Genomic DNA, 16,277 nt, shown 5'->3' with positions numbered 1-16,277 from the left:
AGTGGGGACCAAAGCTCTCCAAATGACCTGAGCATCTCTGTTCTGGGCTGTACAAAGAAATACTGCAAGCTCTGCTGTCCATGGACAAAATTCCAGTTGCTTTCTCAGGGCAAATAATTCATAAAGGCCAGCACAGAGTTATGTTTACTCATTCTGTGATCTAAAGGGTATCCTGAGTTAACAAATTTTTTTGGGGACATGCCAGTTCATTCCAAAAAATAGATTGAGGCAAATGGGCATTGTGCCAAAGAGGACAAGATAAAGGAGAGTACAAGACTGGCAGACTGAAATGTGCAATATGGAACCATTTGTTCTTTGTATTCTTTGATGACTACAAATGGGAATTTTTAGTTGGAAATCATCCAGACAAGGAACTTGAGAGTCCAGCATGGTGGTTTGGGGGAATTGAAAGCAGTTGGCTTTCTGAGCAGGCAACACTTACTGCTCTCCTTCCCAAAGCCATGAGTCAGGCTTTGTACAGGGATCCAACAAGAGTAAAAGCACAATGAAGGAAAATCTAGTAAGCTTCAAAACGTGGCGGCCTTTTCTGTCTCTCAGCACATGGATCTGATTTCTTCGGCTCTAAAAGCTCAGGGTTCAGATTGGTTCCTCTGGGTGCACAAGGATGTGAGCACCTCGTTCTTTTATTGTGATGAGGCACAAACACTGGAAATCCTGAATCACCCGAAGAGGGCCACAAACAATGCAATAACATCTTTGACGTTATTGGAAAGATGTTTCACATCTGCCTTCCCTACTTCTGGAAGGGAATAATCAGCTTCATTAGTAAGGAGACAGCAACCTTTCTGCTTCTTAGCCCTCCTGTCCAGAATCCCCAGCTGAGTGACCCAGAGCAATGCAGGCTCCTGCTGGCAGGCATTTCTTGGTGCCTGATTTCACCTCCTGGCCCATTTTCCGTGGCACATCGTGAAGACCTCCAAGTCTGCTCCTGATACAGTCAAGAACTGCAATAATTGTCATGTTCTCTTGAGGCTTTCTTGCTTTTCTCATATGTACTTCATCAAAACATGGTCTCTCTTTATAGAAAGTTTGTTTCTTTCCCTCTTAACATGTTATTACTTATCCAATACAAAGCAAACTATACCCATGCTCCTAAAGGACTAACTCTAATTCCTGTTACAACGATGAATTTGTGGAAAACTCTCAGCTGATGTGAGGCAGAAGAGCAACTGAACATTTATGAGGATGCACCCAACCATCAGCTCCATCACAGTTATATCCTGTTCCCTGAAGTCAAGACTTACTTGGAAATGTCCTTCTTGCTTTCGCTGTGCATCACAGGTCACGTCTCACAGCACCTTGATTCTGCATTTGGGATAGTAAACGCCTTTCCTTCCCTGTAAATCCTGCTCCTGCCATAAAACAGGTTAAGACACAAAAAGTTCATGTTGCACCGTGGGATGGTGGGATGAGGTTGCAGCATAAGGTGTGGCACCACCTCATCACCCCCTGACTCAGCTGACTGCCAGCAGACTAACGGGGCTTAACGAGGGTTGATTACGTCAAGCAAGAGGTACTGCTGTGCCCAGAGGGGTCTGTGCAAGACACTCCATCCAAATTCCAAATGACACACAGCCCACACATTGCTCCACATCAGCCCGCCAACACTCTGCAGCTATTTTAACAAGGGGCCTGAAGCAGATCTCAGTAAAATGAGTGAGGAAGTGAGCACCAGGATAGTTTCAATTTAGTAATTGGCTGTTACCAAGCGGTGCCTCACAGATATGTGAATCAGCAGTGCAGTTTGCAGAGCAGGACTTAGCTGTGATTCACATCTTTGGGCTTCCTGTGGCATCTGATTGCCTCATTTTCTTGCCATGAAATATCCTCCAACAAATCATGAGGACCATCATGACCTTTAATTAGAAAATTGGTGAGCCAGTGTTACATCCCCTTCCCAAAGCCCTGTGAACACCTACAACCTTTTTCTTAATGCCAGCAGGAGTAGCACAGCCACGGACAGGTAGAGGCATGGTTAGATGCCATCTCCTTTCCTGCTTCTCCCCTAGTGGAGATCATTTGTCCTGTAAAGACATGCTCACCAAGGTGTCACCACTCCAGAAAATCTGCATTTTCCTGCCTTCCTAAGAGCCTTTCTTTTATACAGAACTATGTTTCACATGCAAACCCCCAGCAGACACATTTTATGGTTCCACAAAGGAGACCCTGACAGGGGCTGTGGAGCCTTTCTTTTTAAAAGGGGATCTGTATCTTTGCACCCTTTGCAATGCTGCCTTCCTGTCCCAGTCAAAACAGATGTTGAAATCTACAGTAATTTTCAGTACACTCATTAAAAATGAGTCAGTGATTCATTTTTGCTTCCTCTTCTAATAATTTTCTTGTCTCCTTGACATGCATTTAGCTGGAAGATTATCAAGATCTGCTGTCTCACAGAAGATGGTTTCCCTGGAAGAAGGCAGAACTGATAGTGATATTCTTCCATGTGCTTGCAGGGGAAGGGAGAAATGTGCCCTCAGCAATTTTGGACAATGTCAGCATCACATGAGACACTGTCTGGAGCATGTTTGAAAGGCATGGACTTATGTCCCACACCCCTGAGACCATCAGGCTACAAGGAAAGAAAACTGGCTCCATGTGTACTTGCCATCATCTCTGTGCCAATACAGCTCTCAGCTCAGCAGGAAGTATTTTCCCTAGAACCACAGTGTCCCTTCTTTCTTTGCATTGGATCAATTCCATGGTCAAAAAGCACACTGAGAAGAGGAATATCCATTCCTCATTCCCGGAGAGAAACCTCCACCTGCACTGTCACATGGGACCCAAAAGCTGCAGCCGAGAGGTGCAGACCTTGAAGGCAATATATGTGCTAATCAGTGAACCCACTGCTCAGAGCTAGAAGCCCTCACAGAGTCCTTCCAAACTTGGCAAGGAAGCTGAGGAACAAGAAGCAAGAAGCAATTTGGGACCACCTAAGTGACAGCAGGCTCCCCACTGCTGCACTGGACCAGCCTTGGCAGGAGGGGCTGCAGAGCCAGGACACAGAGCCGTGAAATCAGGGACTGATGATGCAACTGAGTCTCTCATACAGTCTCTCATACTTTTTTGGGGGGGAGGAATAGGGAAAAATGTTTATGGGGGTTCAAAGCATCAGGGTCCCCTCACATCCTGACTTCCACTCACCCCTCTGGATTTTGGGGACTGGCTTTTGTTCGAAGTGAAAGGCAAAACTACCCCCAGCTTTGACAAAAATAAAGTATTAGACTCCAATTTGAGTCCTTGCCATGCCCCTTGCTCTTCACTCCCTATTTTGCTCCATTCCTCAATAAAAGCCTTTCTCCTGCAGTTCTGGGCTGCAGTTCTGCCTGGAACCTCTTAGTTTTCTTCAGTTGACACTCCATTTCAATTTCAACATAAAAAATTGCTCCTCTCTTCGCCCAGACAGCATCTCAGTCTCCACATGAGCCAGCAAATGCCAGTGATACACCATGGGAAACTAAAAAAAACAAAAAAAAACAAAAAAAAAAAAAAAAAAAAAAAAACCCCACCAATTAAAATTTTTCATTACTGCTATTTTTCATTACTGCTTTTCAGCGCCAACAAACTTTTAAGAAGCCAGGTTTTCAAACAAGAAAAGAAATTACTGAAATAACTGCAATTTCACTTTTAAAAACTCAGCATATTTTTTTAATTTTTTTTACATTTTGATCAACAAAGCCACTTTTTACTTAAAGCTGCCTCGCTAGAAAAACGAGGGGTGGCTTTCACTCCACTTTGCTCCTTAATGCAACAAAAGTGCTTTGGGGATTTGGGTGGTTGCATATACTTTGCATAAACATGGTAGGTTTGGGGTTGATTTTTTTTTTTTCCCAAAAGGTCAGACTGGCAGTGAAAAAAAAAATCCCCTCATTTATCTGTAATTTGCAATTACAGAGTGAAACCCTCCAGTTCCCCAGAAGTGCCCCACCACTGCTGACCCTTGGATGAGGAACGCTGCTCAAACACCCTCCCAGCTTGGGTTCCTTCCAGGCCAGTTGCTCCCCTTGTGGGACTTGGACACCAACCAACTTCACTGACCCGATACCTCGGAGCAGCTCCAAACCTGTGTCTCAGATGGGAAAGGCTGGCACACACCAGGCCAAAAAAAAAAACCAAAAAAGAGAGAGAGAGAGGAACACATACCCAATTCTGTAATATTGCACATAAAAAAGACCTCCCTTGCAGATCCTGCTAATATTTCTGTTCCCAGTGTATGAGTTATTAATATTTAGTATCTGTGACTCACTAATATTTACTTTGGGAAGTATTTTTGTAAAGTTTGACTGGTTTTCTCGATGCAGGAGCTAACGGAGGCTCCTGTTGTTAACAGCCAGGGAGCCCTCCCTGAACAAACTTTGCTGGTCACTGTTTAACCTGGGCTGCTGGGCTCCTTTATGGCCCTGAACCTCCAACACCGAGCACTGAGGCTCTCAGGGATCTCTGCTGATGGCTCTGCTGAGACACAGCTAATTTTAAATCTGGATCTCATGGCAAAGGAAAAACGTCTCTTTTACTGGCAAAACTGTCACAGTTGAACGCTGTGTTCAGATTACGGGAAGAGAACACACACAATCCCTTTTTTGGGTACTTGGCATTAATTTTATCTGAAGTCACGGATTATATAAGAGAAGAGCAGAGACCTCACACAACTTTCTCTTGCGTCAGTGAGGGACAGTCGGGGGCGTCAGGGACCCCCTCCACACTGAGCCCCCCGTTGTGTCATCCCATGCACAAAGCCAAGGGCCCAGTGCTTGACCATTTTTCCAGTAACTCTCCTTAAAATTGGATCACAAGTATTTTCTGGAACTGCATCCAGAGCTGTCCACAAGATCAAGCAGAGTTGGCTTTTAAAGTCCTTTTCTTGGTCTAGACTAGAGACTTTGGAGCTCATGAAAACTTGGGTGTTTTCATAACTTTATTGCTCTTGTTAAAATGGTCGGTGTCCAAACAAAGTCCATTTTAGTGCTCTGGAGTTACAGACATCATTGTTGTCTGATAATGGAGCTGTTCCCAAGGAAAGCATTGTCCAGCACTAGGCTACTCAGCTCCGTGCATCTGGTTTGCTGCAAGGGTTTAGGACAGCTCGACTTCACTCGTGTGTTTGGAAAGGCTCACACAGCCTGCTGAGCTGGCCAGCTGCCCTCAGACGCCTGAGATTGTTTCATGACTCTGCAGATGAGAAAATTTCCATGGTCTCCATCTTCCCACCAAAAACCTGTCCTCAGATGGTGCTACATGCCTGGCACTGAAATGCCTCCTCTGCATTTCAGCAGAACGTGCTGCTCCCCAGCAGCCAGCACTCAGTTTGGGTTACTCTGCTCAGTGACATCCCTACAGGGGTGCCCTAAATCACCCCTTGCCAGCATTTCAGAGCAGCATTTTTGTAGGGTTTTCCCCAGTATTTTACCTCAGACACGGCAGGAGGTCCACAAGTCCACCTGCAAACACACCTCAGGATCCCCCACAGGACGCATTTGTCTGCAAAAAGACCTACAGGGGGAAAAAGAACCAAACAAACCCCAAAAACCTGAACAACAAAGAGTTAAGAGAGCAGTAATTAGTTTTTATCATCTCAATCTGTACTGGCACAATGCTGCACACCTTTACCTGGGCCACTTCTACAAGGTCATCTCTGTATCACTCGTGGGACAACGCCAGGCCATGCCTGGTCCAAGCAGATGATAACCCTTCCCATATAATGTCATGTTTCCTTTAGCCTTAAAAATTACAGAAATAATGACTGGAAGGGCCATCAAGTCATTTTCTAGCCCATCCTCCACCGAAAGCAGGATCTAATTTTAGCAGCTGCCATCCAGTATATTCTTAAAAACCTTGAATGGTGGCCCAAAAAAACCATACAGATAATCTGTTCCAGTCAGAGCCTTTACTAATGGCCAGTCTCAATGTTTCCTACTACATTTTAAACCCATCCCTTCTCAGTGGTGGCCTTTTGGGCAGGAAGAACAAATACCTTCTCTCCTCTTACTGTACCTTTACACACTTCAAGCATCCACTTCCTCACCTTTGTCATCCTCAGCGATCTTTCCTCCTTTCTTGAGGGTTGTTTGAGCTCTCAGGTCTCTCTTTGCTTCCTCCTGGACTTCCCACAGTTGGTTGAGTACTTTTCAGGCAGTGATGTCCAAACCCACACTGCACAGAGACCTGAGCAGCACAAAGCAAAGCTGAAATACTTCTCACCTGCCTTTAAACCCTGTCTCTCTTTGCACATCTCATATGACATTTATCTCCTTACTCACAGCATGGTGCTTCTGACTCTTTTTTGTCTCAGTTGGGCTGAGTTACTCCTTTCTGATTTGTCTCCATCTTTCATTATTCCTCATATGCTTCCCTTCCAAGTGCCAGCTTATTTTTGCAAATTGTTTCTTCCAGCACAGGTACTGATGCAGTTTTGGAGCCCCCCTGCATTCATATAAATCATATTTTGATTAAAGCATGTCAAAAGAGATGGTATAAAAACCTTCTTACAGTCAATCTGTATTGGGTTTTATTAATTTTTTCCCCAATTTACAAAGCCTGTTAAGCTGGTGGAGAAGGAAATTAGGCTGCTTCTGATATTTGTTTCTGACAACCTTGTCCTCTGGCCCCTTGGCTTAGTTCATAGATGGTATTTTCTTAGCTTCCACAAGTGCAAAAGATAGATGTGCAGGAACAAGCCTTGAAGCAGCTACTGAAATAAAAATTTGAGGATATCAGTGCCAAGCACTTCTCAGGACAGTGCATGTGTTGGCAGGTCCTCTCCTGGGGTCATAATCACCCATAGACTGTAAACTAGAGGAGTCCCAAACCTGAGGGAAGCAGCACTTGTAAGACATTCTAAAGCTGTGAATTTGTTTTGAAAGCCTGTGCTCCCTTCTGCTCTCAGTCCTCACATTCCACCTGAGCCTCCTGACTCTTCAGCTGCTATAAATATCTTTGTATTCGATTTGACACTCAGTATCCCTGTGAGGTGCTGGGCTGTGCAGTGGCTGATGAGGGACACTGTGGGTAACCCTGTCCTGCTCACATGGCACGGAGGGTGAGGAGCAGAGGGAGCTGCACAAGGCAAACCTTGTCTGTTGACTTAACTCGGTAACCCTATTTTAACCAGAGTCAACAAGATATAAGGGTGGTTTCTGTTTACACTGAGGCTTCTTTACACTGCTCTATCCACACCCTAAAGTGGCATAAATGTCTCCTAAGTGCCCTAAAGTAGGTCCTTAGTATAAATGAGAGCCAACCCCGTCGTTTGCGAAATGGCTTTGAAAACATCACCCGGACACATCCTATAAATGACTGTGGGTTTTTGGAAGGACACCCACCCCAAGGTATGCCCATGCTATACATAGCCTCTGATGAGCTCAGCACGGGGTGAGGAGCAGGCAGCAGAAGGCAAAACAACCAGCAACAAGACATTTCTCCCTGAAACAGCAAGCTGGGAGAGCCTGGCTTCTTGCATGATCCCAGAGGATTATCAGTGTGGGAAAACAGGTCACCTTCACTGAAGTCCACGTAGTTTTCTCTTTCCCTTCCCCTCTACTTTCATTCAAACTTCCAGTTTTTATGCCCACTCCACTAAAGCACGAATCTCAATCCCACCCCCAGCAGGGAAAAAAAAAATTCTGTTTTTCTCCTGCTTCTTTGTGTTTTGCCCTCAGCCTTCACTCACCTGGGTTTCATCCTTGCTGTGCAGAAAGAACACCCAGCTTTGGCTGCCACGTTGCTCTCACACAGCACTCACGACAACACCATTCTCTGGTGGATGAGCACAGGATAAAGCACATGGCTGGAGCAGGAGGAGACAACCATTAGCAAAACCAGAGACAGTGTCAAAGGATTTGAAGCTGACCCAAGGGGGTGGGCTTAGCTTCAGCCTTAAATTTGGGGCGTTATGCTGCTTTGATCTCTAGGCCAACCGAGACCTAATTTTTGCCACAATATTCGTGGAATCATAGGATGGTTTTTGTTGGAAGAGACCTTAAAATCAACTAGTTCCAACATCCAGGTTGCATTGTTTTGTAGCACCAACAGATAGGAAATCAAACAACTGTTGCAATTAATAGGTCTAAAAAAACCTCACAATGACCATTAGCTTGAATTCTCTTTCTACTTACTTTTAAGTTCTGCTCATGAAAGTCTCCCCAGACATTTTCAGCAAAGGAGATATTTTTGCAGAAGGGAGAGCAGGTGAGAGCAAGGAAAAACTGGGCATTAAAAAGTTCAAATGCACAGTTTGGAATTGCAGGGAGTGCACCAGCCATGACATTTTCCTCCTGCAGGAATCACTGGCAGTGCAATAATGGTGTTATCTTGTCAGTGCTTGGTTAGATTTTACAAGTAAACACTGTTCAACCATAACTGCATCAGGCAAGCCTTGGAGTAATGCAAACACCTCCGGGTTTTATGTTGATCTTGTGGTGTATGTAATGGAAAACAGAAAATTCCATGGCCTTCTTGTCAGTCAGGACCCCCTCCCATGGCTCAGCTCACATTTTTGGTCCAAACCCACGTGGTGCTCATTGCCTGGAGGCTGAGTTATGAACCTCCTTTAACCAAGGTGGTGTTGAATTACCAGGGAACAACTCGGTTGGATTTGTGGTGCTGTCGGAGAGCAGGAGCCTGGAGAAAACTTCAAGGGGAATTAAAAAATCTCTCTACTTTTCCTTTCAAAAAAAGGAAAGGGTATATTTAACAACAGCCTGCTCAGGTGGGGACAACTTCACCTCAGTTGTATTTTGCAGCATTAATTCATTAAACGCTTATTCCAACTAGTGGATTTTTTAATTTACTTCAGCCCCTGTGTTGCAGAGATTTAAAGACAGTGATATTCTCTTACTCTAAGGATGGTTCACTAAAGGATACATATTATTTTTGATGGGGTAAAGGTTGACTTTTAATGCTTGGGCACTGGGCAGTTTAATTTATTTGTCTGTGGAACAGACTCTGCACTACCCAATCTCATTTGGGGTCTCCCAGGAATACTCTAGTCCCCAGAAGTAATCCCAAATAGCTCTTCTAAACACAACCCCAGCTCTGGCTGAGCATTAAAGACAAGGGAAGCATTCATTCTGGAAAGGTTTTATTTCACAAATAATTCAGAAATCAAAATAAAATGGAAGGAGGGGAAAAAAAAGATATTTTACAATTCTGTATTTAGAAAAAAAAAATCTAGTTTATAAACAACCACACAACCCCTTGGAAAACATGCAAAGGCACTCGAAAATTTACAAGTGACTTTTATACATAGGAAGTAAAATACATCATTTTTCATAGAAAAAAAAAAAAAAAAGCAACTCTATGAACTGGCCCTAAATATTTAGACTGCACAACTGACCAACTGGAGCCTCCTCAATCAGCTGTTGGCTGAGTGCCTTAAAATGGAGAAATTAATGGAGCCAACAGACCCCCCAGCTCACCAGCCATGGCTTCAGCTTTCGCCCTGGTTTTGTGTTTTCTGGAGGTTTGGCTGAGCCAGATGTTCTGCAACAACATCTTGGCTTCAAAAAATCATCAATGTATTGGCAAAGTACAACCAGGCGGCCTCGGCTTTGCTTCAAGATCCAACCTGGGTGCTTCAAGTCGGCACGTGCCCACAAACCTGCTGAGCTGGGGGCTAAGGAGGAACCTGGTGAGATAAAGACGTGATGCATCTTTAAGCTGCACTGAAATATATTAGGCTGAGAAATGTTTTGGTATCAGAAATAAAATCAGTAAATATCTGGCTACAAACTGGTACTGTCCCACCTGTTTATGGATAGCTAGCACACGTGACTGCAAGTAACTGATATATCATGACTGCCTCGGAGGACCTGATCACACCTAATTCTGGTGGAGGTATGTTTAAATGAATAGCACCCAGGCCTTCGAATAATATTTGTGTAGTAAAGTCACAATTTCTCTTTTGTACAACAAATATAAAAATAAACAGATACAGACTTAAATTAACATTGGTTTCTAAAAATCCAAACCAGTTGGCTGAAGATAAAAATACGCAATTGTTACTTGAATTAAGCATTTTAGGATATTTCTGTTGGAATAATAACCCTCCCCTTGTCCCCTTTCCATCAGGTAGATACATCCCAAGCTGTTTGGATTTTTATGTGCTCACAATAATCCCCTGGGCTTTACTCCAAGAGCCCTCATGTTTCTTTCCATCACTCTCCATCCGTGATTATCACGGAGGTGGGATCCTACAAGGTGTTTTATGTGCTCTTGCAGTCCCCATGAACCTGATTGCATCTCTCACTCTTTCCAATTCAATTTAATAGCCCTGTGGCTGCCATTTGGCCCGTGATGGTCCCAGATTCATTGGATGGGCTTGAACCAGACCATGTGTATCCCAATTATTCACAGTGGGCAGAGACAGGGAAGCTTTATCTCACTGCCAACATCTCAAACGCTTCCAACCAGTAGCTTTTCTAAGATACGTTCCAGCTGTTTTTAACATCAATTTACCTAGTAAGAAAAAAAATACAGTTTTGCTATCTAAAGTGAATACTGTACATCTTGGAGGACGATACTACATAAAAAAAGACGACACAAAGAGTCACTTCTCTCTATCCACCCCAAAGGTAGGTTTTCTGTGCAGTACTTTTGGAGACGATGCAAAGAAGCTCCAATTTCATGTTTTGCAAAAGGTCTCTTTCCAAATGCAGATTTTACAGAGAAATAATCCCCAATGGTGAGACAAACTGAGTGATAAATGCCATTTAAATGTAATTTCCTTGCTGATTTCATGGTGTTTACAGAATTAAAGAAGTGCTTAATCATATAAATGTTTTTGGTCTGTGTTTTGAAATAGCTTGAAGAGATGTCTCATATCTGTCTGGATTAAACCAAACATAGAACATAAGAGCAGCTATGAGTCATCTGCCAAACAGAGAGAAATATTTCCTCCTTTGTTACATAATATTATCATGCAGTTATTTCATAGAAGAAGACTCTGCATTTACAAGAATGGAAGAACTACCATTGACATTGTCTTCTCATGACTAATGAAGTGATGTGTATGCACCAAAACACCACCAGATTTGTGTTTAGACCAACTCTAAAAATTCATTTCCAATATAAAGCAGAGAATACTCTTCTGCCTTAAAAGAGCAGGTCATGGTAGGCCCTTCTCCTGGCTTTGAAACGCATTTGGGTGCAGGTCAAGACATAATTATCAAAATACAAAATAACGTAACTACAACACCTCTGGGTTTTGCAAAACCTACCATCCTGGATATCCAATGCTCCTGGGTACAGCATTTACACTGGCAGTGGGGATCTGTTGGCTTCACAAATTGGACAGGAAAAATTAATCTACCCCAATTTATGCCATAACTTTGAAGTCTCAGAACTGCACACACCACAAGGAGCTTCACAAAGGGAAAGTGAACATGCTTCCTATGGATGCAACCATTCCTAGCAGAAATAAGATTAATCTTATCACTATATAACTACTACAGATAAAACAACCAGCACTGCTGTATAAAACAATACACTGCATTTAACTGTACTTGAAATGGCATGGAATATAGGATGAGATGTGCCAGCACAGGAGCCCCGATTCACTGACTTCTCATAAGTTGCCAGGCTTGCAAAATACCTGTGAGTGTTTGACCAGCAAACACTAAACCTGCTTTTTTGATTACCTGGTGGCCTCATTTTCTGCAGCGAGGTTCTCTGCCACCATTTTACACCCCACTCCAGTCCCCAGAAACCTCGATGTCTGGCTGCCAAGAATGTCCTCTCCCCAAACGTGACACCATCACTCAATGTGATGCCCCAGCAGCCTTACACAGCAGAGCTGGTGCATGCCCCCTCATTGGGAAAAGACCAAATTAGCTCTTCTTTTGCACAGAAACCACACAAAACCACTCTCTCAAAGCCCATCCTCTCCCCGGACAATGCAACTTTTAAACCAGTTTCAAAGTGTCCAGTGCCTGGACAACCGCTCACTTCCGAGTCTGCTCGGCCGCGCACGTCCTCACACCCGCCACAGTAGATGCCTCACACCCTAAAAATGCCATCCAGGGCCAGGCTGAGATCCCTACACCTGCTGTCCCTTGAGCCACCGCCATTCTGTGTAGCACACCTCTCGTAAATTGGAAGTTAGAACAGTTTGTCGTTGCTGAATGCCCCTAGAGAAACAAAAACACGAGACGAAAAGAGAACAACGCTGCACGGGTGTGATGAGATGCGAACAGCTGAGTCAGAACAGCTGAGTCAGAACAGCTGAGTCAGAACCTGGGGTCTTTTTTTTTGTCTTTTTTTTTTTTTTTTCTTTTAATGTGTCCCTTTTCTTTTAGAATTCCCTGAAAGAGATCGGCAAGGAGGGTACGGTCAGAGCTGATGCCGTCAGAGGAGCTTTCACGTCTCCGGAGGTCGACAGAGCGCTCTCCCAAAGAAACCTGCACCTTCCCTGGGAATTTACTGCTTCACAGCAAAAATTCGGAAGGCATTGCCATCTGAAGGATTCTTCAAGCTGGAGAAAAAGAAAAGAAAAAAAAAACCACACAGAATGAACTATATGAATACACTGCAAGACCCAAAGTGCGATCGACCCAGAGGTGACTCCAAATTTCTCCTATCTCACTCCTACCAGGAGCAGGAGAGAGATAAAAGATGAAAAAGAAGAGGCACAAATCCATGATTTCACCTTTGGTTTATGTTTTCAATCCAAATCTATAGTGCCAACAAAAGGAGCTAGAAGGTGACAGCCTCTCTTACAGCCCCAGCTTTTATCCAAGGAACATTGTGCTCCCTTATGCAGAGATTCAGGCATGAAGAGGAATGTTTTCCAAAAAAAACTTGTCAAACAGGCTGGCAGGTTTCCAGAGCCTGTCCGGCCTGTCTCCTGGTGCTGACAAGGGGAGTAGCCAGATCAGCTCAAGTTAAATGACAATAAATATGGATATTTATTTTCAATCTGCAGAAACATCTCCAGCCACTCCAATTCAGTGTCATTGTGTGCACGGGGGCAAGAGGGTGTTTCTATTCCCAAGTCCTATTTCTTCAGCCCTACTGGGCTGAAAAAACCCAGGAAATTCCATATTCCCCCAAAATAAACATTCCAAAAAGGATAAAGACTCAGTAAATCCTAAAAGTAATTTTTCCCATACCTGTATGGGTGTGTATCTTTACCAAAGGTCACTTCCAGTGTCCTAAAGGGTAAAGTTTTCACCTTAATCTTCGAAAAGCTATCTCACAGTCTGGTGGATCTCACAGCATGAAGCTGTTCCTTATTGCTGAGTGTAAATAACACTTTCCAAATCTTTCTGGTCATCCCTGCTGCGAGAACATCTTTGGTTTCCCTCACCTCCCAGATCAGCACTGGCTGCTCATATTGCATATCCCTGCTTGTGGTGGGATTTATTCTTAGCTAGGGCACAGTTTGCCATCCAAGTAAAAAGTTATCTGTTGATATAAGTGCATGCAAGACAGAAATAAAATTTAAAAAAAAACCAAACAAACATCTCCCAGGAACAGGAGGTTTTTCACCTAAATCCAATATACTGAATTGCAAATCACAGAACTGCAAAATGCTGACCCTGATAGATCTATACTAAAAAAACCCAACATATTTAACACCTAAATCTTTCTTGTCTTAGCCTATTTTTATTTCCTGAGATGCTTCACAGCATTCTGGGATATCCATTAGTACAATAAACTCAGCAAATTTGATAGGATTTCTTATGGTATTTATAAAAGTGGAACTGCACAGAGCAGGCAAAGTTAATAGTGACCAAAAACCCCCATAATAGTTGGAAATTCTATACTTGCAAGAATAGCTTTGAGAAATTAGTACCATCACACCAATATCTGGCAAAAAAAAAAAATGCATCACAGGTTGAAACAGAAGTTTCAAATTAGAAAGGACTGAATGAGCTGTGATCATCAGGAGGTGCAGGATTTTGGAAGTGATTTGCAACTGGTCACTGAAACCAGCAAGGTTGGCCCAAAAGAAACTACAAAAAATGACAAGGATGGCAAATCCATCTTCGAGAAGTGTTTGATCACCTCTGAAAGCATTACTTTACTCATGTTTCTTTCAAAGAGGACAGAGGACACAAGTTAACATATACAAATGCATCCCCCACTCCAGAATTGAATGAAAATTCCAGTTGTAAGCCTGAAAACCTGACCCAGGCTGAAAGCTGAAGAAATACCTGTGCCTATCTTTTAATGTGTCAAAGGCACAGCAAAATGTATTAATGTGGACTTGGTACTGTGAGAAAATCAAGCAAGGCTTAACCATATCTCCCATCTTTCACACGGATCCGAGGGCAGCTCCTCACTCGGGGAAGGTAAGAGCAGGACAACACGCTCTATTTGTTTGGGGCTCCAAATCCACAGTGACACTCTTAAGTCATGTATTTCCAATCCACCAGCCTTCCTAGCTGATATCTGCTGACTTTAACACGCCATGGAACTCGGTGTGGAAAATAAGAGGAAAGTACAAAGGGAAAAAAAAATCCCACCTCTCCGACTGGACGCCGTTCTTTAAGGAGCCAACATAACTCTTCTTCTTTTCTACAGGCATCACGTCCACAAAGCCACCTCTTTCATCTGAAATGACTCCTGCATGCACTGCAGTTTTACAGATACTGGAGCTCTGAAAAATATTTAATTATTTTGACTTACACGCTGTCCATATTTTCTATATGGACATTTACTATCTCCATAAACACCAAGGAAAACCAGGGAATAAAAGAGAAACAGTTATGAAACAATTCCGCCCCTCTTTTGGACCAAATAGGGGTAAAAGATATCATGGAGCAGGTTTTGGAGGTACTTCCTAAGCTCTGGTTGTAAGAAGATCCACCATCACTGCAGAGGACAAGCAATCTTTCCATCGGTCCTGTCTGAGGTGGAGCTGCACCTGGGAGACTATCACAGAATCACAGCATGGTTTGGATTGGAAGGGACCTTAAAGATCATCTCATTCCAATCCCTGCCATGAGCAGGGACACCTTCCATTAGCCCAGGTTGCTCCAAGCCCTGTCCAACCTGGCCTTGGACACTTCCAGGGATGGGGCACCCACAGCTTCTCTGGGCAATCTGTGCCAGGGCCTCACCACCCTCACAGGGAACAATTTCTTCCTAATATCCAGTCTAAATCCACACTTCTTCTTCTTATCCAGGGCCAAAGCTGAATTGAGGACAACTTTCCAGCCAGGGCCTCTTGGGTCTGCACCAGAGAAACCACTGCGGTGAAACTCTTTGCTAGAGAGAAGCCACCTCAGCAAAGTTTATTCACACAGTTGCTTGAAAAAGAAACTCTTTTCCTGAATTAAGGTAAATGACCACTAATTATCCAGGGGAGTTCAAATCCTTCTTTCTAGGAAAAACAGGAGGACTGCATCCATTGAGTGGTGTAGTTTTTGGATAGGCATTACCCTGTAAGACAAAATCCGGTGTGGAGGGAGATTAACACTTCTGGAAAGGCTAAAGCTCCTCTATTGCACATCATTCCCCTCCTCTCCAAGATGTGCAGAGTCAGAAGAGCTGGAGGAACACGAAACACTAACAACTGATGACTAAGCTCCCAAAGCATCCAGAAAAAGAGAGCAAAAGCAGAGCAGGCTAAGGCACAGTATAAACTTGGCCATCAGCTCTAGAGGATTTACATAAAGCAAGCTGGAATAACACAAAGCAAAAGCCAGCTTCACACAGGGAACTGCAGCAGGTGAAAATCCCAACCCCAGACCCTCCCCAATGGCTAAAAATCCAAGTACCACAAAAACAGTGCCAGGGGCAAACCGTATGTACAATACAGACTGTGCTGTTTCATTCCCACAGCCATATATGGCAGCTTTGCCTCGTCCCCTATATATTTTTCACTTTGGATGGCCTATCTCTTGGCAGCTCTCTGAGTTTTGAGTGCCAGTTTGGTGTTTTGTTTCTATATATGGTCAGAGGAGCAAGGGAACACTGTGTTTGGAAGATACGCAGCGAATCCGCCCTAGAATGCGATGGGAAATCTGTTAAATCTAAAACTGGCTCATAAAAATTAAACTGTCCTGAATCAATTTGCAACCCTCTCCTCTGGGAGACATCCTAAACAATGTTCAAAGCATTCCTGGTTTTTTTCCAGGACTTGCTGTTCTGCTGCTTACTCAAAGCTTTGACCAACAGACTTTTTATTGCCTTACCCCAAACCTCCTCTTATCACTGTGTTGGATTAGAGCCCTCTTGTATCCCAGGCCAGGCTGTGCTTTGATGAATTGATTGCAGAGCTTTTGGAAGATGAGATATCACAAGAATAAGGCCTTCCT

The 16,277-nt window shown here is 43.6% G+C and overlaps 1 protein-coding gene and 1 long non-coding RNA gene across 3 annotated transcripts in view; both read right to left on the bottom strand.

Annotated features, from left to right (window-relative positions):
• Window positions 1–3,435: 3,435 nt before the first annotated feature.
• On the bottom strand, window positions 3,436–6,168 carry LOC116793460. Its single transcript, XR_004359494.1, has 3 exons — window positions 6,041–6,168; window positions 5,426–5,508; window positions 3,436–3,475 (listed from the first exon to the last, which is right to left on the bottom strand). It is a non-coding gene; the product is annotated as an uncharacterized LOC116793460 (long non-coding RNA).
• A 6,067-nt stretch (window positions 6,169–12,235) lies between these two features.
• CRISPLD2 (cysteine rich secretory protein LCCL domain containing 2) overlaps window positions 12,236–16,277 on the bottom strand; it is a 28,191-nt gene continuing 24,149 nt past the window's right edge. For both annotated transcript variants that reach the window (XM_032701121.1, XM_032701120.1), the window contains 2 exons: window positions 14,481–14,614; window positions 12,236–12,484 (listed from right to left, as the gene is read on the bottom strand). In XM_032701121.1, coding sequence (XP_032557012.1) covers window positions 12,430–12,484; window positions 14,481–14,614 — 189 coding nt within the window. In that variant the 3' untranslated portion in view covers window positions 12,236–12,429. The remainder of the gene's footprint in view (window positions 12,485–14,480; window positions 14,615–16,277) is intronic.

The sequence above is a fragment of the Chiroxiphia lanceolata genome, chromosome 13 (genome assembly GCF_009829145.1).
Source record: "Chiroxiphia lanceolata isolate bChiLan1 chromosome 13, bChiLan1.pri, whole genome shotgun sequence".
Classification (NCBI taxonomy): domain Eukaryota; kingdom Metazoa; phylum Chordata; class Aves; order Passeriformes; family Pipridae; genus Chiroxiphia; species Chiroxiphia lanceolata.
This window is presented reverse-complemented; position numbering and strand designations above follow the sequence as displayed.